The sequence below is a fragment of the Camarhynchus parvulus genome, chromosome 1 (assembly GCF_901933205.1).
Source record: "Camarhynchus parvulus chromosome 1, STF_HiC, whole genome shotgun sequence".
In the NCBI taxonomy this organism is placed as follows: domain Eukaryota; kingdom Metazoa; phylum Chordata; class Aves; order Passeriformes; family Thraupidae; genus Camarhynchus; species Camarhynchus parvulus.
In genome coordinates this window covers 13,695,181-13,721,788 of record NC_044571.1, presented here as the reverse complement: position 1 = coordinate 13,721,788, position 26,608 = coordinate 13,695,181, and the positions used below count along the sequence as shown (strand labels likewise).

The 26,608-nt window shown below is 39.3% G+C and overlaps 1 protein-coding gene across 1 annotated transcript in view; it reads left to right on the top strand.

Annotated features, from left to right (window-relative positions):
- The window catches only part of PDK3 (pyruvate dehydrogenase kinase 3), a 51,478-nt gene extending 25,074 nt beyond the window's left edge, over positions 1 to 26,404 (top strand). Inside the window, exons 3-11 of the mRNA XM_030943169.1 lie at positions 983 to 1,054; positions 8,568 to 8,752; positions 10,845 to 10,934; positions 14,221 to 14,298; positions 16,426 to 16,502; positions 17,714 to 17,815; positions 18,420 to 18,530; positions 23,535 to 23,648; positions 24,675 to 26,404. Coding sequence (XP_030799029.1) covers positions 983 to 1,054; positions 8,568 to 8,752; positions 10,845 to 10,934; positions 14,221 to 14,298; positions 16,426 to 16,502; positions 17,714 to 17,815; positions 18,420 to 18,530; positions 23,535 to 23,648; positions 24,675 to 24,818 — 973 coding nt within the window. The 3' untranslated portion in view covers positions 24,819 to 26,404. The remainder of the gene's footprint in view (positions 1 to 982; positions 1,055 to 8,567; positions 8,753 to 10,844; positions 10,935 to 14,220; positions 14,299 to 16,425; positions 16,503 to 17,713; positions 17,816 to 18,419; positions 18,531 to 23,534; positions 23,649 to 24,674) is intronic.
- Positions 26,405 to 26,608: the final 204 nt, after the last annotated feature.

Here is a 26,608-nt window from a genome sequence, read left to right as displayed (position 1 = left end):
GCAGATAATTATTGTTTACATTTTGTTCCAGTGGCCTCTCAGCTTCTCAGGAGAAAAAATCCTAAGGAAAGGATTTTTTATAAAATATGTCTGTGACACTTAACCACGAGTGAAAAGAGGGTAGCATTGAAACCCTCCCTTTTATGTGTGTGATTGATTCCTTGTGTGATTATTTACCTCAGGAAGCAGGTCCTGGGTTCTGTGGTCCATAAAGCTCCATCTGAGCTGCTGAATGTTGCTCCAGGGGTGATGGCTGGTCCTGAGGCACAGCACTGTGTGTGGGGGCAGAACTTGTACTGGTGGTGCCAAGGTCCTACAGAGCAGGCTGGCAGCATTCATGTTGAGGGCTTCTGGTTTGGGTCCTCTGGGGCTCTAAGCCTCAGTTAATCTCCTGTGAACCAAAAGTCTGAGCAGGAGAGAGCTGTGTTGTGTAAGAGGGGTTTTTATGAAACCGAGGGTTGTGTCACACAGAGGAGCTGTGGGAGTGTGTGAATGGGTGTGCTCTCCTGGAGAGCTCTGGTAGGACCAGCTTGGTGCAGTCCTGTTATTGTGCCTTTTGGGGAGTGTTCCCCTGAGCTTTTGAAAGAAAACTTGGATTGCTGTCTGAGGAATATGGGAAAAAACTAACATCAGTACAGAGTAGATGAGCGGAAAAATCAAGATACAGGGACAAACTACCTGAAATTACAGATGTACCTGTAGAGAGGTTTTGCTTCTGTTGACTTCAATTGCATTTATATAGCAATTTTCCTGAATTGCAGACTGTAAGGTCATAAGTAATACTTTTTAACATAATATAACATATTGTAGTTGCTTTCTTTCCCTTTGTTGCAGCATCCCTCTTACTTTTAGTCTTTGAAGAGAACTGTGTACTCTGCATCTATTACTTTTACATGACCCTGTAGTCTTAAAACTAAAGAAATTAAAAGTATTTTATGTTTAAGTATTTTAATTCTCTTTTTATAATTTTTGCTTATTTCAGGTACATGCAGAGTTTCCTTGAGCTTTTAGAATACGAAAATAAAAGTCCTGAGGATCCTCATGTTCTGGATGAGTGAGTAACTTATTTTTCCTAACAGTTCCTTTTCAGATAATCTGTCTCAAATACCAAGTGGTTTTGTACTCTAGGAAAACAGTTACCTTATTTGTAAGTTAGAATGTATATGGCAAAAGCTAAAATTGTAATCTGGAGTAGAATGTAAGTATCTAAGTGCTTTTGAACAGTATATTTTGTATTTATGCAGACTGGTAGTTTAAGAAATGGCATGAAATACTTCCTTCAAGACTGTATTGAGAAAACAACATGGGTGTGAGACTATACTTGCATATCAGATACTTAAGAGTAAAATGTCCTTTTAGTATACATTGAGCTTAGTGCTCTATTGTAAATAAAGTATGTTAATACATTAATAGTTTGGGTTTTTTTCAGTTTGAAAGCATTCTGATGTGTCAGTCATTGTTTTTATCTAAAAGCTTTTCTAATGGACTTCAATTAGTGGTGTTCACCTACCTCACAGAATAGCATTACTTGAAAAGAAAGGAAAACTTAGCCAATTTTCTTTATCAACAAAATCACATTGAAACTACCATTAGAATGTTTCCTTGAAATGTGTATGCATAAAACAGAGAAGAACCCCACATGTGAGAACAGCAGGTGCAACATACACATCAGAGACTTGAAAACAAAACAAATAAAACACACACACACACAGAGCTGTCCAACACTAGGGTCTGTTGTTACCCTGTACCTATAGCAGTCAGCTTTGTTTCAGGATATTACTTCTTGCAGGGTTTTTGTTCCATTAATTAACTTTCTTAAGGTAGTTTGTCTTTTGGATTTCTTTTTAAGCTCTGAAATCCTGCATGATCAAGCAGTGCTTTAAAGAGAGTTTCACCGAATGTCTTGCTCTGTTTGTGCACCGTGCAGCCTGTGTTGTGCAAAAATGGTGTTTTGCCTTCAGCAAACTTCATATACATACATTGTGTTGTTACATTAGGTTAAATAAGGGCTTTGGGAGGTGCTGCATTTCAAATGTTGTGCACTTTTGGTTGTGAGCGTGTTATCTGAGATCTTCACACTTTAGCTTTTGTGTTTCAACCAATACATGTAGGGGAAGCTCAGGTGCAAGAGTATGAAGTTCCCTGTGTGGCAGAGCTGTAGAAGGAGCCATATGGATTAAAGACTGACTGAGTTGTAGTGCTATTGAACAAGGGGAAAGTAACCATTTACTCAGAGTGAGTACTGTGCTGGAATTCTGCCTGCAGTTCTGGGTACTGCCTTTTAAGAAATTAAAACACTCATGGGCAGTACTGATGTGAAGGGAACAAGATTTAGAGACTTGGGTAGTTCCACCTCTGAATAATGCTGAAGGCATTTGTCTAGACTGGCAAAAAAAGATACTGGAGACACTGGAAGTCTGCATGTGCCAAAAAGTAAGGTCACTATAATAAGGAATAATGGGTTGCTCTAACTGAAGAACTGGAGCATTAAAAAATGTCTGGTTTATATTAAAGTTGAGCATGTGTGCAGGGCAAAAAGTAAAGATTGTAATATTAATGAGAACAGACTGAAGGCTGTAGACCATCCATTTTAAAAGCTTTTATAAATAGATTAGATAGATTTAGTGACATTCTCTAGGTATGCTTATTCTGTAGAGAATAAATCAAATCAATTTTTCAACCGCCTCTAGCTGTCACATTTTGTGATTCTGTATTTACATCATCAGCATGTTTGCTGATGACACAGGAATTTCTGTTTGTGACTAGTTTATCAGCAGGCTCTCCTTTAAGGGGTTAAATTACCAAAACTTAGGTGTCTACTGCCCTTTGAGATGGCATGAGCTGTCCTAAACACCTGAGTGAGCTTGGCAAATGTAACACAGGTCCTTTTAAGCCTGTCATGTCCAGGATGTGTGGGTTGAGGTTGTGGTTTTGTAACTTCTGAAACCATCTTTGGCGTTCTGTATATAGGTAACTGAATTTCAGCTTTTTATGAACTTCAGAGGTTCAAGGTAGATCGCAGTATAATAAATAAAGGCTAATGAGTAGTTCTCTTTGAGATCTGGTTTACAGTCTCATAATTAACACATCAATTATCTGATTCTACCATATGGATATGGCATTCCTGATACTGTTTCATGGCAACTGCAAATATTGTTTGCGATGCTCTAAATGAGTATGAGAACAAATATTTCATAATGAAACAAATATCAATATCATTCAGGATAACTGTTTGTTAAAAGCTTTGAAATCTTGCACTTATTGTATTCTGTGTAATTATGTACATAGAATAAGGATGCATGGAATTTATTGCTACCTATTGAGGTGAAGTTCAGTTAGGGCGTTTGACAGTAAGAGCTGTCTTCTGTAGTGCATCTGACCTTTGAAAAGACATTAAAACTGTATTATCTGATTAAAGAGCAGATTTGTTCTGTTTGGCAGTATTGGATAGACTATGTAAGATTAGAAAGTCAGATTTACTTTCCTGCTGTGGGATGTCATCTCTTCCTAACTTACTGAAGCCTACTAGCCACTTTAATTGCATATTGAGCTGTAATTAGACTTTTAAAAACATTCTTTACAAACTATGTCTTTCAAAAATACTCTTAACTATGTCCATATTTATCTTAGGATACCACAGGTAAATCTAACAAATTTCTCAATTCCTGTGCCAGTATTCCATGTTGCTGCTTTCTAGCCCAATGCAAATTTCATGTCTTGTGGTCAGAAGCCCATCAGTATGGTCAGAAAGTATCAGGAATGCTGCTTTTCACTGGGGAAAACCCCCACAATTCTAAGTTAAATTAAGTTTGCATAAAAGTTTTCTGTTCTCTTCTGATTGCATGTATCATTACATATGGAATTTGAGCCTTTATCTAGGAATTTAAGTCCTAGAAGACACTTTAAATGTCTTTAGGGATGCATAAATGGAAATAGTTCTTTTCTTTAACCAGATTGATTTGCTTAAAGAAAAACTTGGAAGATTATAAAGTATGTCTGGTCCTTTAGACCAAAGCCCTTTTTGCTGGCAGTAGCTGTGGGGTATCTCCGAGTACCAAGAGCAACCTATGAGGGGTTGGAGCAGCTTAATCTCTTGGCTCCTTTCCACTGGCCTGTTCCTGTGTGGAACAGGCTCTAGAACAGCACATTTTACTTGTTAATGTTACAGGGTATATGGCTAATAGTACAGAAGACCCAGCTTTGCATCCTTTGCTCACTGAATGCCCATCCTTGTCCAAGGATATCAGGTGATTTAGGCATTTCATGATGGCCCCCATCCCTTCTCCTTTAACTAGCGCCACAGGATGTGAGTCTTGCCTGGGTGGAAGTGCCTTTATTCCAGTACCATCCCAGCAGCTTCTGTTTGGAGCTGAACATGGTCCATGCCTGTCCACCTCAGACACTCAAAAAGCATGAAGAATAACAGGGCAATTGATTTTTAGACATTAAAGAGTGCCTTGTTCTGTCAGCTGAGGTGGACTTCAGTTTCTGTTCTGAGTAACAGTAGCAGAGGAGAGAAGGGGAGCTAAACTGATCATTCAAGGAGGTTGGATATCCACAGATGTGCTCTATCAATGTTGGCAGTAGTTCTTCAATTACTGCTTTCTAAAATGGTGCAATGCTTTTATCAGTTGAACAGAAAACTGTCCCCTGACTATTTGTGGTTTTATCGCTGCTTGGCTAGGGAGCCTGCTGTGGAGTTCTCAAGAGTTTGGGCTCTCTTCCTGGGGAAACCATTTTCTGTATTAATGTTATGGTATTATAGATGTCATCCATGTACTGGCACAGCTGTGTGTGAGGCCACACAGTGAAGTGAATTGGGAAATGGATGTAGTGGAAGAATAGCCCACTTTGAGCTCTGTGCTCCCTAAAATGTTGGTGTGTGGCCAGCAAAGGCAGCAGTGCCCCTGCGGGGGAGAGTGTGAGTGGTTATAGGAGTTGATGCAGAGACTAAACTAGAGCTCATTTTCAGAGTGGCCCAACTTCTCTCTGCTCCTAGTGTATGAATTGGGCAGATGGATGTTCATGAGTTTTACCTTTTTGTGAATGTTGGACAAAATCCTTTGAAGATATTTTTTTCCATTTGCTTTGTTCTAATGAAGCATTTCAGAAGTGTTTCAGTTTCTCTGTTGGTTAGCAGACCTTATGAAGCCTTACTGCAGCATTGCCACATTCCTGTCACTGTCAGTAGTAAAATGGCATGTTACTTTTACCTTTTTGATAACACAGATATCTTTTTTAGCTGTAGAGGGGTCAGGAGGAAGTTTTTCTGCAGTTCTGCCAATCAATGTGATAACAGGAGCCCAAAGATAAGGTGTCCACGCTTGGTGAACGGTTCAAGTGGGCAGAAGTGTTGGAAATTGCCCAAGATGTCACTATCCAGTCAATGCATGCAGGTTTAAGCTGTGTTTCAGAAATTGAAGGGTTTGTAAAAAATGCTGTTCACATGGGCTCTCAAAGGACATTTAGTGCAGCCTCTACACCCCGAGTTTCTCTGCTGGGTTCTCTTTGTGGCCCTCTCAAGGGAGGGTGTGCGGGGGAGTGTCCTGGAGCTGGCAGCCACTGCAGCCCTCAGCTGCCAGCATGTCTGAGATAACATGCACAAGGAACTTGGTAAACAAGAACCTTCCTTTCTGCAGCGTTGCAGTTAAAATAGTGGCTCTGTAAGCAGTTTGAGCTAAGTAAATATTGGAGTTCATCTGATTAAGAAGGTGCTGTTTTGTTACTTTTACGTAATGTGAAATGCTACTTTAATTAATTTTGAACTTTGGAAGTAGATATACTTTCTAGTAGAGAAATCTTTCAGAGTATGAACTTTTACCTCTCTTTCTTGTGATATTCAGCTGCCAGTTAGCAATGATTCAAAAAAGAGCAGCCATATGGAAAAACCCCAGACCATTGCATTTGTTGCATTTAAAAGGGTTTTTACTCATCATTTTTGTGCTTTTCATGTTTCAGGTAATATTATCCATAAGAGACACTAAAAAAATTCCCTTTGTCTTTATATTGACTTTCTTATGCTTGTTTTCTTGTACTGTAATGATGGATCAAAACAGAATAATATATGTATGTTATTAGGAAGTTAATTAATGAATGTCACAACACAAGTTATTTCTTGTATTTGCAGAATTTTTTTAGCCTTCATTTATTTAACACCTGTGGTAATGCCTTAAGTATTCTTCTGTTAATGCAGAAACCACTGAAGTTCACTGAACTAAAGTAGCTTCTTAATAACAATTTCTCATTTGTCAAACCAACTGCATTATTTATTCTTTGTGGTTTTGAAAATACACAGAATTGTGGACAAAAAATGTAACTGGTAAAAAATTTTCAGAGCTGTTCTGGAGTATTCCTAGTTAATCCCATAAACAGTTTAAAAATTCCTTGATATGGTGTCCCACAGTTTGAGTACAGTAAAAGCTTTGTGGCTTTTGGGGATGTAGCAGGTAGAGGGACAGTAAGGAATGAGTGTTAAGCTTAAGGAGGTGTATTCTGATTTCTGCTCTGCTCCTTTGAAATGTGCCTGTATTCCTCTTGTGTTTACTCCTTTAAAAACATCTGCTTAATGGAAACACGAGTGAACTCAGTTATCTTGGAAGATGGAACAGGAACTGTCATATCAGTGCAATAATCAGGCATTCCTTTATTATATATTTAGTTTTATGCTGGCTAAGCTTCAGCTCTGATTTTGCTGGTCTGCAGCAGATAAACCTAAGCCCTTTGCCCTCTGGCATGCTCTGTGCATTGAAACACTTTTGTAGTGGGATATCAGTGAACAATTTGCCCTCTTGGCATCAGGTATATATTTTGGATAGTGGAGGTATTTAAAAACAAATAGCAGAGCAAACAACAGTTAGGAGAGAGTGTTGTCAGTTGTGTTTCAGATGTGACTGTAAACATTGCTTCCAGCTCTGCTCCTTGCTAGGGCCTTGTTGCTCAGAAACAGAGAAGCAGCACAAGTACAGCCAGGCACCAGGCTCTGACATCACCTTTCAGAGGTAACAGATCCCACAGAGCCAATACTCAATAAACATATAAGGTCTATAAACCTTTTAAGCATTAAATGTTCTAAACTGCCCAATCAGCAAGACTGGTAAGTAAGAGAACAGTCATTCTGTACTATGATAGTATTTAGAATGGGGAATTAGGCAGTTAAAACTTCCCCTTTTTTATGCAACAGAGTAGTGTTGAAAGACTGCTGAACTGTTTGTTAACACACAGGCAAAAACTGCTAGCTAGACTAAAGATCAGGAAAAACTAGTAAAAAGGGATCCTACATTCCTTTGCTGATGGCAGTGTAGAGTGGGAGAAATTATTTTAAAAGTGTATCACTTGTTAACAATAGTATAAAAAAATTGTCTTGACTAAGTGGTGCTGAAAAGGGAGAAAACATCTTATTTATATGTGGTGACCAGTGGCTGGTCTTTTTTACTTTTTGTGGTCTTTGTTCTTTCCCTTGCTCATTTGCAGAGGGATTGGACTAGATGACCTTTCAATGATTTCTGTGATTCTTTCATTAGCATTATTCTACTTTTGATAAAAATAATGAATACATTTATTTTCAGTATTTGTTATAAATCTACAAAGAATGTTCTGTTGATGTTTTTTTGGAAAAGGATCTGTAGAATTGCAGATGCAGGCGTAGTTGAACAAGTGTTCCAGCTCTGCTTTCTTTGGAAAGCTGCATTTCACCATTTGTACTTTCTATAACAGCATTATATAAACACTGTGGTGTTAACATTAATTTAATATTGGAGAATGTAGCGGAATTAAGTAGTACTGATTTTCCATGTTTCCTCTTTAGAAAGCTATTAATAATTGATATTTCAAGTATGTATGGGTTTGCATATGGGGGAAAAAAGGATGAGCACATTGAATATCATAGGTGTTGACCAGCCTTGGCAGGAGAAACAGAAATCCTCCAAGCTGTTTCAAAGGAAATGCTTGTTAAAAGCAATGGGAGTTTTATCTAAAAGCTGCCGAGTTCCTGGACGAGAGCTCCGTTGTATTCGCTCTGCCATCCAGTGGTGGCAGAGGAAACTGAGCAGGACTCGCACAATTACCTGTCCTGAGATTCTGACTTAACCCAAGGGATGCCAGGTGAAGGAAATGCATTCAAAGTTCACTGCATGGGTTGGGGTGTTGGGAAGAAAGCGCAGATTTTTCTAAGGAAATCTTAAAGGAGGATCAGTTTTTTTCCCTGAGTTTCCTTTCCAGTCTCTCAGCTACTGTTTGGAGTTGCAGGGGATGACAGTTATGGTAGTGCATATGATTGTGGTGAAAGAGAATCTTTTGCTATCCATCAATGTTGAAGAGAGATTGATTTAATTTCAATGAATATTTGTGGGAGGAATAACTTAATTTGGGGCTCTAAATGTTTCACAGGTCTTGTGAGTGAGAGATTGATCAAATACTTCTTTTTAAATAGGCTTGTTTAGGTGCTATATTTTTGTATTTTCCCTCTGATATTTGTTTCTGACTGGGAGGCATAGTAAAGAGATAATATGGTTATGCTGTTGAGTTTAATTTTATTTCTAATAATCTGTTTCTAATTTTGTTTCCTCCAGCTTTTTAGATGTTTTAATTAAAGTCAGGAACAGACACAATGACGTGGTTCCAACCATGGCACAAGGGGTGATTGAGTACAAGGAAAAATATGGCTTTGATCCATTTGTTAGCAGTAACATCCAGTATTTCCTAGATAGATTCTACACCAACCGCATCTCTTTCCGTATGCTTATTAACCAGCACAGTAAGTAATTGCTTTTCTCTTCCTTGGAAACTCAGTTATTGCTTGTAAACCTGAAGATGAAGCTTTGTTTTGTATTTTTTTTTCCTTACTCATGACTATTCTGTGCTAGTTGTGGCAAAAGAGATACTGGCAGCTGGGTAATTTGGTACTTTGCAATGATCAGAAATGAATCCAAAACACCAGTGTGCTTTCTTTTAGAGCTGTCAGTCTTTGTTAGTGTGGCTGTTGCTTTTTAGTCTTACTGGCTGAGGTGGCTTGTGAAGTGATACGTGAAGTATTTTAGGTAGTAGTAGAGTAGCTGTATCTTCCTGTTCACAAAGCTTTCAACATAGTTTGTAGAGCTCATATTTATTTCATAATGAAATGCAAAGATGCCATACATTTTGAATAGGTTATGTACTATACATACTGTTTTTTCCAGCAAGTTAGCTAGACTTTCTTGCCTTCTAAAGGTGTTGAGTATTTCTAACTGAAGTTTTAAATTACATCTTGTCTTCCCTTACTTCCTATTTATGGATAAATGCTGGAATTAGTCATCCTTTGTCATTAGGTTCTGTTTCATTTGTTGTTACTAATAAACTCACTTTTTTTATATTCATATTACAGAGTGAAGGGAGTTACTTGCACAGCTCCTATTAACCAGTATGTGCAACCATGCAGAAAGTGATCTGTGTAAAGTTAAGGACAGTCTTCTGATCTGCTTTAGTGTGTCTTGTGCCTTTTAGCTCTAGAGCTTCATTCTCTGCTCAGGGTTTTGCTTTTCTGAGCCCTTAGAAATTGTTGTATGCTTCAGATAATGCAGATGCTGGAGTATGAGGTGTTTTACTACAAGCTGAGTGTCTTTCCAGTAGCCTTTCATGTGACTAACAAATGCCTTGCTGCCTGTGTACAGATAACTTGAATGTGGCAAAGCACAGAAAATGAGATAAATGTACAGCTTTTTCTTTACTTGCGCCTGGGCAGAGAAGTGAGAGACATAAAACCAAGTTAAAAGGCTTTCAAAGAAGAGTCCTAGCAATAAAGTACAAACATTGTCCTAATACAATTTTTGGGCTGAGTGCTACTGTAATTTGCAGTAATCCCAAAAGATTGAACTTGATTCATTGAACTGAACTAGCTTTTCCTGTGGATCCTCCTCTTTAATTGTTCTGGGCGTAAAACTGCTTGTAGATGCTTAAAGTTTAGTTGACCTTGTATAGTGTCTGTGTGTTAGCAGTGTTAGTTGTTTGTCTGTGATAGCAAATATTAATCTTGAAGCACTGAAGCAAAGGATAATTGGAAAGCAGAATGGAAATCCAGGTTTTTGCATGGTCTGCATTTCTGTTCCTACATTCCTGGCAGACTGTTTCCTCCAGAACTGTTCTGCAGGACACAGTGCCCAGTGTGTGAGCTTGCTGTGCCCCGGGTAGGAAAAGCTTTCAGAGCTAGATTTTTGCTCACCTGATGATGCACCTGCTTCATGTCAGAGCTCACTAACTTGCTAAATTGGCAGAAAATCACTCCTGAAATAAAGTACAAAACCTTTCTACTTCTTTGGGAGTTTTCTTTAAACTCTTGGTGAAGGGTCTGGTGAGTACCAGACCCTTGTACAAAGAGGGAGTGGGGGATCATACAGCTGAGATCCAGGGAGAGGAGTGAGTGAGACCTCTGTGCCAGCTGTGAAATTGCACCTTAGGTGAGTGTAAAAGGCTTCTAATGATGCCTTACAGTTCCACAGTCCTTTTTACTGTAATGTTTTCATTGTTGTGAGTGCTTCTGTTCTGACATAACAGTATGAATGGAGTGCTTTACATTTTAATTTTATCTAATTTTTGATAATCTGCTTTGAAATGTAGGTTTTCACCTTAACCCTCCTACATCATGAATTCTGTTTTAACTAGTCTTGACTGTAAAAACTGAAAATAAAAAAAAAGGGAGGGAAGATCAGCAGTTAGACATGTAGTCTTCTTAAATGAGGATTCTGGCAATTTGCTGGAGTATCTTTTTACAAAATGATGCCGTATCCACTAAATCTCAGATGCCATCAGATTCCAACTTTCTGGCCTGCATCAAGGGTAATAAATAATTTACTACCATTTCTTTTTTATTTTAGCACTTCTGTTTGGTGGAGATATTAATCCTGCTCATCCCAAACATATTGGAAGTATTGATCCTAATTGTGATGTGGCAGAGGTGGTTAAAGGTAAGATGAAGTTAATATTTTTGTTACTGAAATCCCCTAACTTAAAATATTCAGAAATGTTTTGTTGAGATAAAAGAAATTGAAGGGGATTTAAATCCATTTCTTCTTTTCTTATTTTATTAGATGAAAGTTCTGCTCACAATAAAGCCCTGGGCTTATTGAGACTTTCTAATGTCTTCATTATTGAGAAGAGAGAAGCTTTTGGTTTGTTAACAGAACTAAGAAGACAATTTTATTTTTAGTAGCTTTAATCTGTATTTTTAAATATCAGATGAAGTGTCTAAATGTTTTGTTAAACTTTAGATGTTTTCTTCCTGAAAAACTTAGAAGCAAGTTCTCATGTACTGCTTTTGTATCACATGCTGGTATTACAGAAAACTAAGAGTAAGTGGAATTTCAATTTTGTTTAGCTAGGTCTTTTAGTAAAATGTCCTCAGGTGTGCAGGTATCCCAGTGAAACTCCACATTGCTCTGTCACCTGATCATACACAGCCTGTTGTGTCTCCTGCAGAGGACATGGATGTGATGGTTGTACCTGACTGACCTGGCACAGTCACACTGCAAGTCCTGTTTGCTCTGTGTTGTGAATGTTTACCTGCTCTCAGAATGTTAGCAAGGAGGCATGAGGCAATGCCTCCTGCTTCAGGAACATCTCAATGGAAGGTTCACACTCTGGGTGTGTCTGTTTGCAAATGCAGGTCCTGCTGTAGGAGAGAATTCCAGGCTCTGTCCTTTGCTGCTCTTTGTGCAGCTGCAGAGTGGGGTACAATGTGTTTTTATCCCTTCACTTTCTCTCAACCTTTGGTAAAGTCAGAGGGAAACCTTTCTTATCTCAAAGTCTGACCTGCATGATAGCTCACTTTGTAATGCTTTTTACAGCTTTTTTTCTAGCTCTTCTTGGCTCTTAAGGTGGCCTTTTTCAGCAGCTTTTTTTTTTTTTTGGTTGACCTTATTCCACTTTGGCCCCAACATTTTATGTGTTACAGCCAAGTTGTTTATTTAGCTTTGCCTGCTAATAGCAATATTTGAATAAATTTTGATCATCAGATTCACAGTTGCTGCCTTTGATGGGGGAGTGCTTAGTGTCAGAAGGTGCTAAGTCCAGTTTTCAATCAAGTACCTGAAATAGATCATACACACCACTGACCAAACAATGTCCATTGTTGCCTTTCAGAGAAACAAAATGGCCTTAAAGACAGGGGATGTATAGTCCTGTCAAGGTGATTAGGCCTTTTCCATGTAGAATTGGTGGAAGGATTAATTTATGTCCTGTATGCTGTGCTAGCTCCCAAATGTTCTGGTTCACAGGCAGCATTCTGAGCAGTTTATCAGTTAAAATGTTGATTTTGGTACTATATGTGGCAGCTATTAAGCCCTGTATGCCCTTCAAAACAATGTAGAAGTGATTAAAGCAGCCACATCTTGCTTCAAGCAGCTGCACCAAGTGCTGTGTCTGTGCTGCCTGAGGTGGCTCTGTCTTGCTGACTGTCCTGCAATGAGACTTGAGCTGACAGCAAATTCAGGTTTTTCTCTGGAGCCAGGATTTTAGATTTACCAATAGATCTCTCACTGCTACTGCTACTTAATCTCCATCCATGCCATGAAGCATGCTTTAAACTTCAGTCTCTTCCACAGTCATAGGACTCTACCAGAGGACTCTACCTCTTGCCTTTTAGAGGAAGATGAAATGTTAGACTGCACTCAGACTGTTTGACCCAGATTTGCTAAGAAAACAATAAGAAATATTTCAAATACAGAATTACAGAATGAATGGGTCAGGTTGGAAGGGAGCACAGCAAATCAATTGATCCAGCCTCCTTCCCTGCTCAAGCAGGGCCATCCCAGAGCACCTGGCACAGGATTGTGCCCAGATGGTTCTTGAACATCTCCAGTGAAGGAGACTCCACACCCTCTCTGGGCAATTTGTGCCAGTGCTCCTTCCCTGCAGAGGGAAGAAGTTCTTCCTCATGTTCAGGTGGAGCTTCCTGTGCATCAATTTCTGCCTGTGGTCCTATTGTTCAGCATCACAGAAAAGAGCCTCCAAAAGGCTCCATCCTATTGGCACCTCCCCTGCAGACACTTTAAAACAGAGATGAGCTTCCCTCAGTTGTCTCTTCTCAAGGCTGAGCAGGCCCAGCTCCCTCAGACTTTCCTCATAAGAGAGATGTTCCAGTCTCTCCATCCTTGTTTCCCTGCACTGGACCTGCTCCAGGAAATCTCTGTCTGTCTTGTGCTGAGGAGCCCAGAGCTGGACACAGCCCTCCAGACACCTCACTGGGGCTGGGTGGAGGGGCAGGATCCCCTCCCTGCCCTGCTGGCACTGCTGTCCCTGATGCACCCCAGGATCCCCTTGGCCCTCTTGGCCCCAGGGCACTGCTGGCTCATGGACAGCTCATTGTCCATGGGGCCCCCAGGCCCTTCTCTGCAGAGCTGCTTTCCAGCAGGGCACCCCAGCCTGTGCTGGTGCCTGGGCTGGTCCTTCCCCAGGGCAGGACCCTGCATTTGCCTTTTCTGAATTCCAGACCATTCCTGTGCCCCTCTGTCCAGCCTGTCAAGGCCCTTCTGAAGGGCTGCCCAGCTCTCGGGGGGATTGGCCACTCCTCCCAGCTCTGGGTCTGCAGTGAGCTCCCTGAGGAGGCCTCTGCCCCTTCCTGTAGTCACTGATGGAGAAGTTAAACAATATTGCCTGGTATTGAACCTTAGAGGGCACCTCCAGTGACAGAGGGTTACTTAAACTTTCTACCTGTTTTTCAACAATACATAAAGCCTGATTTAGGCTATGGGAAGGTATTTTCATGGGGAGTCATTTTTGGTTCAGTAGAAGAAATGAAGAATCTTCTCCAGCTTTTCCCCAAGAGACCTTGAAAATCAAGTACTGTAAATAGCATTTTGTTTGAAGAACCTGAATTTGTGGCTGTAATGTCATCCTGTTTTGTTTTAGCTGGAAAGAACAAGTATTAAATTGTGATTAGAAAATAAAAAATAAGTAGGTTTTATGGTCAGCCTAAGATTACATCTTTCTATTTTTTAAGCCCTGAACAAAGAAGAAAAATAGGTTCTCTCCAGTACTGTGCTTTTCTTTGTAGAGCCTTAGATAGAGTTTTCCCTTTCCTGACAACTGGGCTATGAGTGTAGAGAGAAAAAGGGATTAGATTGGATACCAGCTTTATGTTTGTAAACTGGTGCTCCAAGTGAGTGTTCTATTTGTGGTCCTTCACAGGGAGGATGGACACTGCTGGTCATGGCTAGATTTTGATAAATCAGTGTTTGTTCTGTTGTTTTGTAGATGCTTATGAGACAGCTAAGATGTTATGTGAACAGTACTATACAGTGGCACCTGATCTGGAAGTCGAAGAATTCAATGGTAATTATGAAATTAATTTAACTGATGTGTGTAAGAAAATGTGTTTCTGCTATCTGTGATTCCTAGTTTTGTTATTTAATTGTAAGTTATAATTTGAACTATGCAGTTACTTTTGTTCTAATGTGTCTACGTGGGCATCTGAACTATAGTTTATCATTATGATGTGTACTTCTTTATGCTGAAAGCAGAGCTCTATCTGCTAAATTCACTATCACTTTAAAGAAAATAAACCAAGACTCCTCATAACTGACAAGGAAACATGCCTGCCTTCTCATCTTCTAACACAGCTGAAACTTGTTTTATTCCAAAATATGCTTATAAATCCATGAATTCCACTGGCACTCTCAACACAGTAGTGAGCCCTTCTGTGTAAGATGGCAAAATTGGAATTTTTATTAAGTAGTCTATGCTTTAAATCCTATCGTAAACTTCTCACATGGAAATCTGTTTCAAGTTGATTGCAGAGATGATAATTGGATGACACCAAACTGATGAGACAGGCTGTGTCAGCATATTGACTGCTTTTTGTTCATTATTTTAGTAACAAAAGGGAGCTTATTTTTTTTTAATTAAAAAAAAAAAAATTCCTGAGTGATCCTCTGCCAGATTTTGGACAGCAGCCGAACATAAGACTAAGATGGCTCCAAACTTCAGCAGAAGAATGCAAAAGTCTCAGAAATAGGTAACACTCAGTGGGAGAGTGTGATACTTGGAATGTGTGTTGCTCAAAGTACCACTGAGTAGTGTAGAAATATTCCTCTGCAGAAGGTGATGCTGTCAGCAATGATGCATTGCCACCCATCTCTCCCAAAAACAAAGGACCCAATCTTCCCCTTTTAAACTGAGTGATTCTAGAGATAAAAGTACTGAGTGTTGCAGCAGAGGAATCAATCAATGCAAAATTCATCTGAAGGCATAAGTAAAAAGATCCAGCAGTAGAGAAAGTAAGTTGCTGGAGTTAAAAAAAAAAAAAAAGTGAATAAAGAATTACGTGTTTTCTTTAAATCAGCTTATTATCAACATGAGGAAAGCAGCTTTGCAAATCACCTTGCAAGAGCAACAATGACTCATTTTCTCTCTCTGTGCCTCAAACAAGTGTGAGTCAGTTTGCCTTGGTTTCAGTGAAGCGTAAGGGAATGGGAGTATGGACAGACAAAAGTAACAGAATAAAATATCAAGTTGCCTTGCAGAGCATTGTTTTGGTCTTCTCCTTTTCCTAGGAGTTTTCATTACCATGTTTCTTAAAATAATTACTGGGATTGTTACCAGCCTTCAGTGCCAAAAGGAATGAAGTTGACTCCAGTCCTGTTCTTTGTGCATATTTAAATCTTCCTGGACTTTATGAAGCAGACAGTTTGAGACTTCTCTTCAGTCTGAACTGCTGCTCAGTCTGACTCTCTGTAACTGCATAATTTAATGCCAGTAGATACTTGAATGTTCAGGGATGATTTCATCTTCAGCCCCAAAACTGTCCTGAAATGTATTAAATGCAGCTGTAGTATTTCCTGCCCAATCAGTCAGTGAGCACTCTGGCACTCAGACCTGTGCCAAGCCATACCCCTCTGCTGGAGCACTCACAGTGGGACAGCAGTGGACAGACAATTCAGTGATGGCTTGGAATATGGAAGCTGAGATATTGTTTGAAGTAGATTTGAAAATTTTTTGTGAATACTTATATTTTGTGTGTTTTAATGAAGGGAGAATATGTAGTTGATTTTTAGAATATTTAAACAGTGAGTTTTTCTTTACTTTAAGAATCTTTCTGTGCAGCAAATATGCTTAAATAGTATGTGAGCATGTGAAAGTTTCCCGCTTAAATAGGAATGTTTTCTTGGTTAGGGTACATTACTGTAGGATACCCACCATTGCTTAGTGAAGTTTTGTATCTAAACAAAGTCTGCTGACTGGATGGATTTGAAATCATAATTACCATGTGTTCTTTCAGGTGATAGCAGTGACTAAAATTTATGGTTTTACTTCATGGAACTAATTTTGCACTGGGAGAATTAGAACATGCTTCCATACTTGTCTGTGCCTACATCGTTTGTGTTATTCTGGTAAACAGCAATGCTACAAAATACTGTGCTAAAGAAAAATTGACCTTTTTGTCTCTTTTTTTTTTTTTAGCTAAAGCTCCAAACAAGCCTATTCAAGTAGTCTATGTACCTTCTCATTTGTTTCATATGTTATTTGAATTATTCAAGGTAGGTTGCACTTGTTAATATTTGGGTGGGGGTTGTGACCCTATTGCTGTTGAAATTGTGATTCCTTTCAGTTACAGCTCTTAAATATTATTTCAGTTTTCCTTTCTTAAGCTTATTCTTAAGTTTCAAACACTTTTCACTTTTTTAAAAGCCAAACTTAAGCCCTCTCTTATGCACCTATGTACTTAAAAACTGCCTGGTTTTCCACTACTCCTGTTGTACTTTTGTAGCTTTTTTGATTAACTTAGAACACTCATGACAGTCTGGGTTTGCTGTGATGGAATATTCATAACCTTGCAGTTTTTATGAGCTTGCTTCTTTATTGCATATTTGAGGACTAGGACCAGTGATCCTAATCTATTTGAGGTTAGGATCAGTGTCTTTATTGTGAAAAGAGGCCCTGTATCTTTGAATAGTGTAGATGACATGCTTTGTTCTGGTTTTGTGTTTTCTGAATAATTGGAACAAGAGTGCAAATGGAGCATGTGAGAGCTGTTATATCATTTGAAAGAAGAGGGGAGGTCTCTAGGTGGTGCAGCTGAACACCAGAACTTGAGAAGAAAACTTGTATTTGGCCAGAGAGAAACTTTTTCAAAGTACTGGTTTTTGGGGTTTGATTTCTGAAATTTGTCAACTATGTTCATTGAACTCTTCTCCCATTTTGCCATTTGTAACACTCGTTTTGGAGCTGAACAGATGAGAATTTGTACAGTACATGTGACTATGTTTTTGGTCCAAGTCATTAAACAGGCTGAAGCCAGTAAGTTGTAGCTGTAAGGACTGGGACTGGCAGTGGAAACTCTGCTAACATGAAGTCAGATGGACAGATGGTGACTTACACATGACCCAGGCTGAGGAAATCAAAACTAGCTTTCTGTGGTGAATGTCACTGTTGGTGTGGTGATGGTGGAGGTGAAGGATGTTCTCATTCTGTGGATATATTTACTTGATTTCACACAGGAAAAAAAATAAAGGTCTTGCCTTCTTTTTTCTGACTATATCAAATAAATAAAAAGGTATGTATAATAAGTTGTAATATAAAAATTTAACTGGGCAATTCATTGAATTTGTGTTAAATACAGGCTTTTCTATCTTGTACACAACTGTAGGACAGAGTGGGTGCTACAAAATAAATTCAAGTTCTAACCTGTCAGAAAAATCTTGAATGTTAAAGTTAGAATCAAAGAGACTGTGTTTTCTTTTATCTGCAGAATTCAATGAGAGCCACAGTGGAATTGCATGAAGGTAAGAAAGAAGCCTATCCATCGATCAAAACCTTAGTCACTTTGGGGAAAGAAGATCTATCTATTAAGGTAAATGCCTAAAAACCAATACACATTGCAAACCTGCTAGGTTTAGAGTAGAATGACTTTTAATTTGAAAAAGCAAATTCATTATTGTATTGCCTGCTTCATGTTCATTAGAACAGAATATTTTCAGTTGGGAAGGACCTTACAAGGAGCATCTTGTCCAACTGCCTGACCACTTCAGGGCTGGCCAGTAGCCAAAGCATGTTTGTTAGGGGCAGTGTCCAAATGCATCTTGGTCACTGACAGACCTGGGCCATTGACCATCTCTCCAGGAAACCTGTTCTGCTCTTTCACTGCCCTCCCCATACAGAAATGCTTCCTGATGTCCGCTCTGAACCTCCCCTGATGCTGCAACTTTGAACTGTTCCCACTGTCCCATTGGTGGATCCAGGGAGATGAGATCAGCACATCCCTCCCAGTTCCCATCCTCAGGAAGCTGACCCATGGCAAGGTCACTCCCAGCCTACTTTTCTCCAAACCAGACAGCCCCAAAGTCCCTAACTGCTCCTTTAGTTGATTTCTAAAGTAATTTAGATAATGCTTCTTGATGTTTTGTGGGTTTTTTTCAGAACCTAATGTTTAAAACTCTTCAATTTTCATTCCTTAGATAAGTGACAAAGGTGGAGGTGTACCTCTAAGAAAAATAGACAGATTGTTTAACTACATGTACTCAACAGCACCCAGGCCCAGTCTGGAGCCCTCGAGGGCTGTGCCTTTGGTAAGCAATTGCAATATGTATTTAAATGTCCCTTTGCAATACTCTGATTTTACATTTTCCTTCACTGCAATCTGCTGGATCAGGTTTTCCATTGAGAAAATGCTTTATCATTAGCAAGTCTTTCCAGGTAGAAGAGGAGAAAATGAATTCTGTTATCATCACTTAGTCTGTGGAACAGAAAATTACTTTGTTTTGTCTTGACATTACATTCTTGGAAACAAGCATAAAAAATCTGCACAAGCACAGTATTTTCACAGGTTAATGGGCAGGATCATTAGTGCTATATTACTGAGCAGGTGAATGACCTAATGAGCTCCTCTTTGATGTATAAATTACTCTTAATCTAAGTTTACTATCATAAATGAATTAAAAAGCTGGGCCACACTGCTCAACACTTGAGAAGCACCTTCTGGCAATGCACAAGCTTATACTGAAGCTTGAAGATCATTTTTGTCAAAGTTATGGACTTAAACACATCAAAAAACATTCCAAATCCTGCATGTGGTATGAACGTATTTGGTATATTCCTATTTAATTGGAAATATCTTCTGCGATACTCCTTTCTCAGATGCATCAGGGCCATATTTCAAATAAAAAAATACTTCCCCATAGTTTCTTTTAGGCAGGGAAATTATTTCAGTGGTGAATGTGTAGATTCTTCTAGCAAGCATGATTTAAAAAAAATATTAAAATACTATTTCTGAATTGTTTTATTAAATTGCATATTGGCTCATTGTGATAAAAATTGTATACTGTTCCACTTGACTGGTTTCAGTAAGTGCATTAATACAGATACTGTATTTTGCCTCTTGTGGTGTCTGTTGCTGCTGATGCAATCCTTTATTTCTAAGCCTGTTGAGAAGTTGATTCTCAAGAAATTTCCTTTCCCTGCTCAGGAGCATTCTCATCTAGCATGTTCCTAAGTAGTTGGGTTTTTTTCTCCCCTGCTGATACTTCTGTGCTTCAGGTGCCTTCAGATGGATAATGGGGCAGAGTATGGAATCACAGGATCATTAAGAATGGAAATGACCTCCCAGGACTGAGTCCAGCCTTTGACCAAGCACCACCATGTGAATTTAGCCACAGCACCAAGTGCCATATCCAGTTATTTCCTAATGCTTCCAGGGATGGTGACTGACTCCAGTACCTCCCTGGCCAGCCAGTTTCAATGCTTGACAATCCTTTCAGTGAAGAAATTCTTCCTGATGTCCAGCCTGAACATCCCTGGCACAGCTTGGGGCTGTTCCCTCTTGTCCACATGACTATTTTGGATATAAAATATTTAACAGTAAACTGAGGGTAAAGTCACTTCAGAGTGACTCAGAGGTAGTAAAGTTCCTCTGAGCTTATGAGCAGAAAGTCTTTGTGGTGCTGCCTTGGTCCACAGTGGGTACCATTGTGGCATGGCAGTGCATTGCACTGGGTTTACCCCTTTGCACTGTAGGAGGTGTGAAACCCAGTCCTGTGTCTGCACTGACTTGGTCCTGATCCTTCACAGCTCCTACCTCTACAGCACATCTCAGTCTCATGTTTCAAACTTCTGCTTTTTCATAGAAAATCTTCTTAAATGTGAGAGGCAACAGGCCTTAATTCAAATATAAGCTTTTTTCTTTGTCACAAATGGTAGAATCTCTCTTGATGCATAATCTGCCTTTGTTCTGACTTTTGATCAGCAATTTACCCTATCAGTCTACAAGGATTTCCTGAAACTCGTTCTCAGGATAAACTTATACCTTGATTACCAGTTGTATTCACTATTAAACTCTCTCTTCCTTTGTAGCTCTGATTGTAAAATGTGTTCATCTTAGGACTGACACAATTCTTTTTTCCTTTTTTCAGTGCATCTTTAGCAATGCATTGCTATATTTACTTCCTCATCTTCAAAACTGCTTACTTTGATTCTGTGGCATTTATCTTTGCTATTCTTCTATATCCCATTTTCAGGCTTTATTATCCTTTCCCAGTCTATGTCACTGTAGTCAAACCTACAAAGGATCCCCCTCTCTTGTGAGTCTGGCAGCTTTTGCCCTGTGAGTCTGACCAATGCCTGCACAAGACTGAAAGTTGAGAAAAGCTGTTCAGCTCTGTTATTTATATGTGTGTGCAGAAAGAAAAAAGTCAAACTCTGAGTCTGTGCCAAATCTTGCCATTAACAAGGACTCACCAGTGAAGTTTGACATGTTATGTGTTATGGCCCAGATCCAGTTAAAAACAATTATGCAGTGCTTTGTATGTCAGTCTGGAAATAAAAATCCTTCAGCAGAAAGGTTCCACATAATCCTCTTTGATGTCCATGCAGAAGGAGTCTCTTTAGTGACAAAGACCAAGCCAGTAAAGAATTAGAGTGCTGCAGAAGTTTGGTAGTGTGTCATCCTTGATTTAGGTAATATTCTAAGCTAAGCTGGGGTGAAGTGTAAACAGACATATTTTTCTGTTCTAACATTTTTTCACGTTGTTATATGATCCCCGTCTAGTTTATGAAACATTCATGGAATTGGGCAGTGGAAGAGAGGTATCCTTCTCTTGATTGGGGAAAATTTTTGCTCCCTGTCATTGCAAATGTTGTTTAAATCCTGCTGAGAAACCTTGTTACCATGGCAGCATTCAGATTCTAGTGGGTTTTAGGTTCATGTGCACTGCACAGAGTACAGATTAAACACATGGTCATGTTTAATGATAGTAAGTTTTCTTAAGGAATTTAATGGTTCTCTCTCTGACAGCATTTGTTTATAGTAGGAGAAACGTGGCTTAAATTAGTTTTAATTAAAATCTGTTGATGCTAGTAACACAGAAATGTAATAACTTCCTTTTTGTTTAATGCATACCATAACATTTAATGATAAATTTGCTCTAAGGAGTTTTCCTTTCTCAAGGCAGGTGTGCTATCACAGACTGTTCTGTCCCCTAGGTCAAGCACAGATGTATGTAGTAAGCACCTCTTGTTAATTGTCTTTTGTAAAATAGACCCTTGGCAAGGCCAGGATTTAACAAGATATCCATCTGGGGTCTCTTGTCTGTAATTCTTGTGAGTTACCTGGTTTGGACAGCACCCTAAAGGCAGTGCACAGAGAGCTGACAGGAGATGTGTGAAAGAGGGCTCTATGAAATAATGATGTTATTGGCTAGCACAGAGCATAAAGGAACAGGAGACTAACAGAAGTTGGCTTTTAAGGAGGGGTAGTTCTGGAGTGAGGCAAGTATAAAGTGTTTTCAGTGTTGTTTGATACTGCCCTTTACTTGAGTTGGTCTTTGGGGTATGGACTGTCCACAGGTTGCCTTTTGATTGCTGTGCTTTATGATTTCTGTAATGTATTTATTGTCCAGTCTCTAGAGGGGGAAGTCAGCTTTTAAGTTTTTTTGTTCTTTCTAAGACAGCCAAATCAATTTTTTAGAGGTTAAGAAAGAAATCTCTGAAGTTTCAAGGCCAGGCGTTTGAAAGTGATGCATGTGTCTCTAGTGGGAGATGAAATTTCTCTTTGAGAAATTCAGAACATGATGTTGGGAGAAGTGCAGCTAAACAACTGTTTTAACTCTGTTAAGGGAGACTAATAGCTATGACAAGCAGTGTGAAAAGGGCATACTTGGCATTTCAGTGTCTTATTTTGCTCAGAAGAACTAAATGAGCAACTGTAAACCAATTTAATATTAAATTTAGAATTATGTAAAAACAAGGGGAAAATGGCCTAAAGATATTGTAGTAGATGACAGCAAGAGAATTTGTGATGGACACTATAGTACAAGTTCTTTAATGTTCACTTTTCCCTCAAGGGATTTCCTATAAAGTGATACCACATTTTAGCTGTACATAATGCTTGCAAATCCTTCTTCTTAGCATTCTCTTTTTTGTATCATTTTAGACCTTTGTTTATAAAATTCAGGGCATGTTTATCACTTTCTGTTAGGTTGCTTTTGTAGAAGTATTATTGTGGAATGAATTTATTGGTCTTCTGAAAGCTTCAAATGTCTATTTTTTTGTAGTCCACCCATACAACCTTGCCTTGTATATGTTTGGGGTTTTTTTCCAAATGCTTATGTGTTTGGAACAGTTCCTTTATTGCACTGGATAGTCCTGGAAATTTCAGATGGGATTTGGGTGCATAACCAGCCACTGTGGTTCTGAGCATACAGCCAGTCATCTGAAAGAGTCATGTGTTGAGCAAAATCTTACTCCCTGGCTCCAGTGAGAGACACTTGGAGGGTTTTTTTACAACTTTATTGACAAGAGAAGGTTGGAAGAGGTGCCATGTGATTGATCTTGTTGCAGGCATGGTTATGAGTATTAGTTTTGTCAATTTAAAATCTAAACTTTTAACCCATCAAGTCCATTATGCTTTGAAAATTATGTGGACTGTACTCCATCTCAGTCCTCAGGGGATCATTCAGTGCTGTGGAATCCTGATCTTTGGTTAAACAGAGAGGATCGTTTGCCTTCTGTCAGTCTGTGTGTTCCTCTGCAGGATTCTGCTGATCTCTGTGGCACTGGGGCATCAGCAGTCACTTAACAGTGTGACCCAGATGAAGTTGACAAGAGTTGTCTCTGGCTCTCTTGTGTAGTCTCTTAAGTCTGGAGACATTTGAGAGAATGATTGCAGGCTTGGGGGAGAAAAAATATGTTGTCAAAACTCTGATTTTTTCCAAAGAAAGAATGCAATGGTCAGCAATGGTCCTCGCAGTGAGGAAGCTGTGCAGAGCATTGGTTTGCTTTGCTGGTTGCTGGCAGCATGTCTGGTATGCTGCACCTTCCTGCCTCTGAGAAAGTGCAAATGGACAAGGCACTTCCTGCAAAGGACTCAGCCCTTTTTGTACTAAAAACTAATGCACAGGAAAAAAGGAGTTTGCTCAAAAGGCACTTGGAGTATAAGCTGAGAAATAAAGGAAAGCTTCAAAAATAATTTTATACAAATCTGATATTTAGGTATCCTCTCTTTTGTAAATTAATGCAGAGATCTGTTGCGTTTTTTAACTTTTCATCATCTTTTGACTTTGGTTCTCTTGTTTTTGCAGGCTGGGTTTGGCTATGGATTGCCAATTTCCCGTCTGTACGCGAGGTACTTTCAAGGTGACCTTAAACTCTACTCAATGGAAGGTGTGGGTTCAGATGCTGTTATTTATTTGAAGGTATGAATTTCACCCTTTTTTAAACTAGTAATGCAGTGCAGGTTGTTTGTAGCAGGTTCTCTTCACTCTTCAGCTTGTTTTCAAATTTTTTTTGCTATCTTTGACAGTTTTACCTGAGTCAGTTACATAAAATCCTAAACTCCAAGATTATATATAGTAATCTAGCACTAACACTAGTTAGTTTGCTTTTTTTTCAGTCCCTGTGTTGGATTGTTGCATTTTGTTAATCTGTCATAAGTAGTGAATCTTCCAAGAACTGTGATAAGAGATAATTTTGGTTAGTGCTTTTTGATTCTGAGTTTTGCCACAATAGAAATGACAAGGCTATTGGCCAACTCCTGACTAGTAAATATGTTCTATTCTATGCAGTTCTTGATGCAATAGACTGTATTGATCCTGTTGTCATTTTTTGAGACAGCCCAGGCTATTTGGGGGCTAATGGTTGACAGTGCTTGAATTCCATCAGGGAGTTTAAACAGAGTGTATAGCTGTGTAGGTTTTTGCTTGGCACTATCACTGTACCCTGTTGTATATAGCAAGTGAGTTGTGGACTCCTCTGCTTCTGATGGGTTTGATCCTCTGCATGTGTGTGTGGAGGAAAACTGTCTGGCCTTTCTCAGAGGAAAAAGGTGGCCCAGGGCACTGAACAGGTCAGTGTGCTGGCAGAGCCCAAGTGCACTGGGGAGGGGACGTGTTGGAGTAGCTGTCTGCTTTATGTCAGTGACAAATCTCACTAAAATGTTTCTGACCAAAACTCTTTTTCTTGCCATCTGTGTAGACACCACTCCCTGGAAAGAAGGGAAGTATTTTTCAATGCTATTATTTTCTTTTAACTTTGACTGGGACTTTGAGTATAACTAGAGCTACTAGTCGCAGCTCAAGTATTTTCAAAGTAGTGCTGTGACATGTAACACTGGGATAACTGTGACACTTGTTGGGTGCAGAAGTTGTAACTGTAGAACTCCCAGAGTATCACCTTGCTCTGTATCTCCAGTGATACCTAACCTTGCTTTTGTTTCTCCATAGGCCCTTTCAAGTGAATCATTTGAAAGACTTCCTGTTTTTAATAAGTCAGCATGGCGGCACTACAAGACCACACCTGAAGCAGATGACTGGAGCAATCCCAGCAGTGAACCAAGGGATGCTTCTAAATACAAAGCTAATCGATAATTTGCCACCTTTTGTCTCTGTTGGAGATGACCTCTGCATTCAGTATAAAGTCTCTGCTTTGTTCCAAAATCCTTCAAACCACAGTAGCTAATTACTTCCAAACAAAGACCTGATCAGGGCATTGAAAAATACTAAGAACAAAGTGATGATTGGGACTTGCAGGAAGGCACTGAGCACGTTTGGTATGTGAATCCTGTGTACTTCACCAGAATATGCTTGGTTGCTTCAGTCATGCATTGACAAAATGGGATTGCACTGTGATTGCACTTAGGAACACAATGTTGTAACAAAAAGATACTATTTGAAGTGGCCAATTCTTATTCCAGTGTAAGGATTGGTAGATGTGCAGAGACCCTGAGTGGTGAATAGTATCTTGCACAGCAATATGGTGTAAGAGAAAAATTCTGACATAGTTAAACGTGTGCTTCATGCAGCATTTGTATTGCACAGTGTCACCCCTAAGAGAAAATCCCTTTGAGCTCTTCAGATCTTATCTCTAGTGAGTTTATAAATGCATAGTTCTAAAAAGGGTTGTGCAGCTTTAAACTGATGTTTTCTCCAAATTCCCAAAGCCATTTGTCATGTGCATACAAAAGTTGTGTTGTTATAAGACGGTAGGACTTCCACTCCTTGGTATGCAACTTAATGATTTTCTTGACACAGAAATGCATTTCTATGCATTTTTCCTTGTTTTGAGGAAAGCTCCTAAGCAGTTAGATCATCTCTTCATACAAGAAATTCTGTCAATACAGGGGCAGGGGGTAATTCAAGTTCCTATTTGCTTATCATTTTAGGGGAATTGGGGAGGGGAGAGAAATGCTGAGAGGCCAGACAGCCAGTCATACAAATGAATTTGCCTTAAGAGTGTTGGTTGTTTGAAACCTGATTAGTTTAAAACTTGTAAATAGTTTGCAAAGTTATTTATACATTCAATGTCTGACTGCAGTCTGGTAATCTGAATTTGTAGTGTATATAAAGATGTTGTACACCAGCCTTTGGAACATGTTATTGGTCTAAGTACATGAAACTGGAAATACAGTAGAAATGGGAGGGACAAAATGTGGCCAGTACCTGATTTAAGTTAAAAAATATCAAAGATGAAAAAAATCCAAGTATTTTCCCCTTAAATTTATCATAAGGGTTGTTGCTGACTATTACAAAACTGTTCTTCACAAAGTCTTTGCCAAATGCTGTTTCTGATACTATGGCCTTTCAGAAAAACCTGTGAAATTTAGAAGCTCTGGTGATACATTAGCTGTGGCAATAAAGAAGATGAGTTGTAAGCAGCTCTGATGCACCCTCAATTTCTCTTAAGTGTTTTGATATTTTTTGGAAAGATAATAGAGATTTTAGCATGGAAAAATGAAATTTGTTTACTAAAATTGTGGGGGAACTGTCCCTTTTGTCCTCCCAGTATTTATTTTTATAAAGAACTGATTTATTAGGGAAATGCTGAGAAATTCCTAGGTATTTAAAAAAAAAGAAAAAGAATCTTAATTTGACTTTACAATAGTACTTTGCACTTCATAGCACATCTCATTGAAGGATTATAAAGTGCTTTGAGCAATAAACTCCATAGAGCCCCACTTCTGAGCAGTCGAAGTTCTTGCCTTGCCTGTTGCAGTGAGTTCCCAGAGTTGTGTGCCAGTGCTGAGCTCCCAGGGCTGGAGGTCCCGTGGCTGTTCCTCACACAGGGATGGGATCAGGCCCATGGAGCACTGGCTCCTTGTCTCCATGGGCTGCTGCCCTTCCCTCGGATCAGGGGCAGCAGGGCAGCTGCTGAAGGCTCT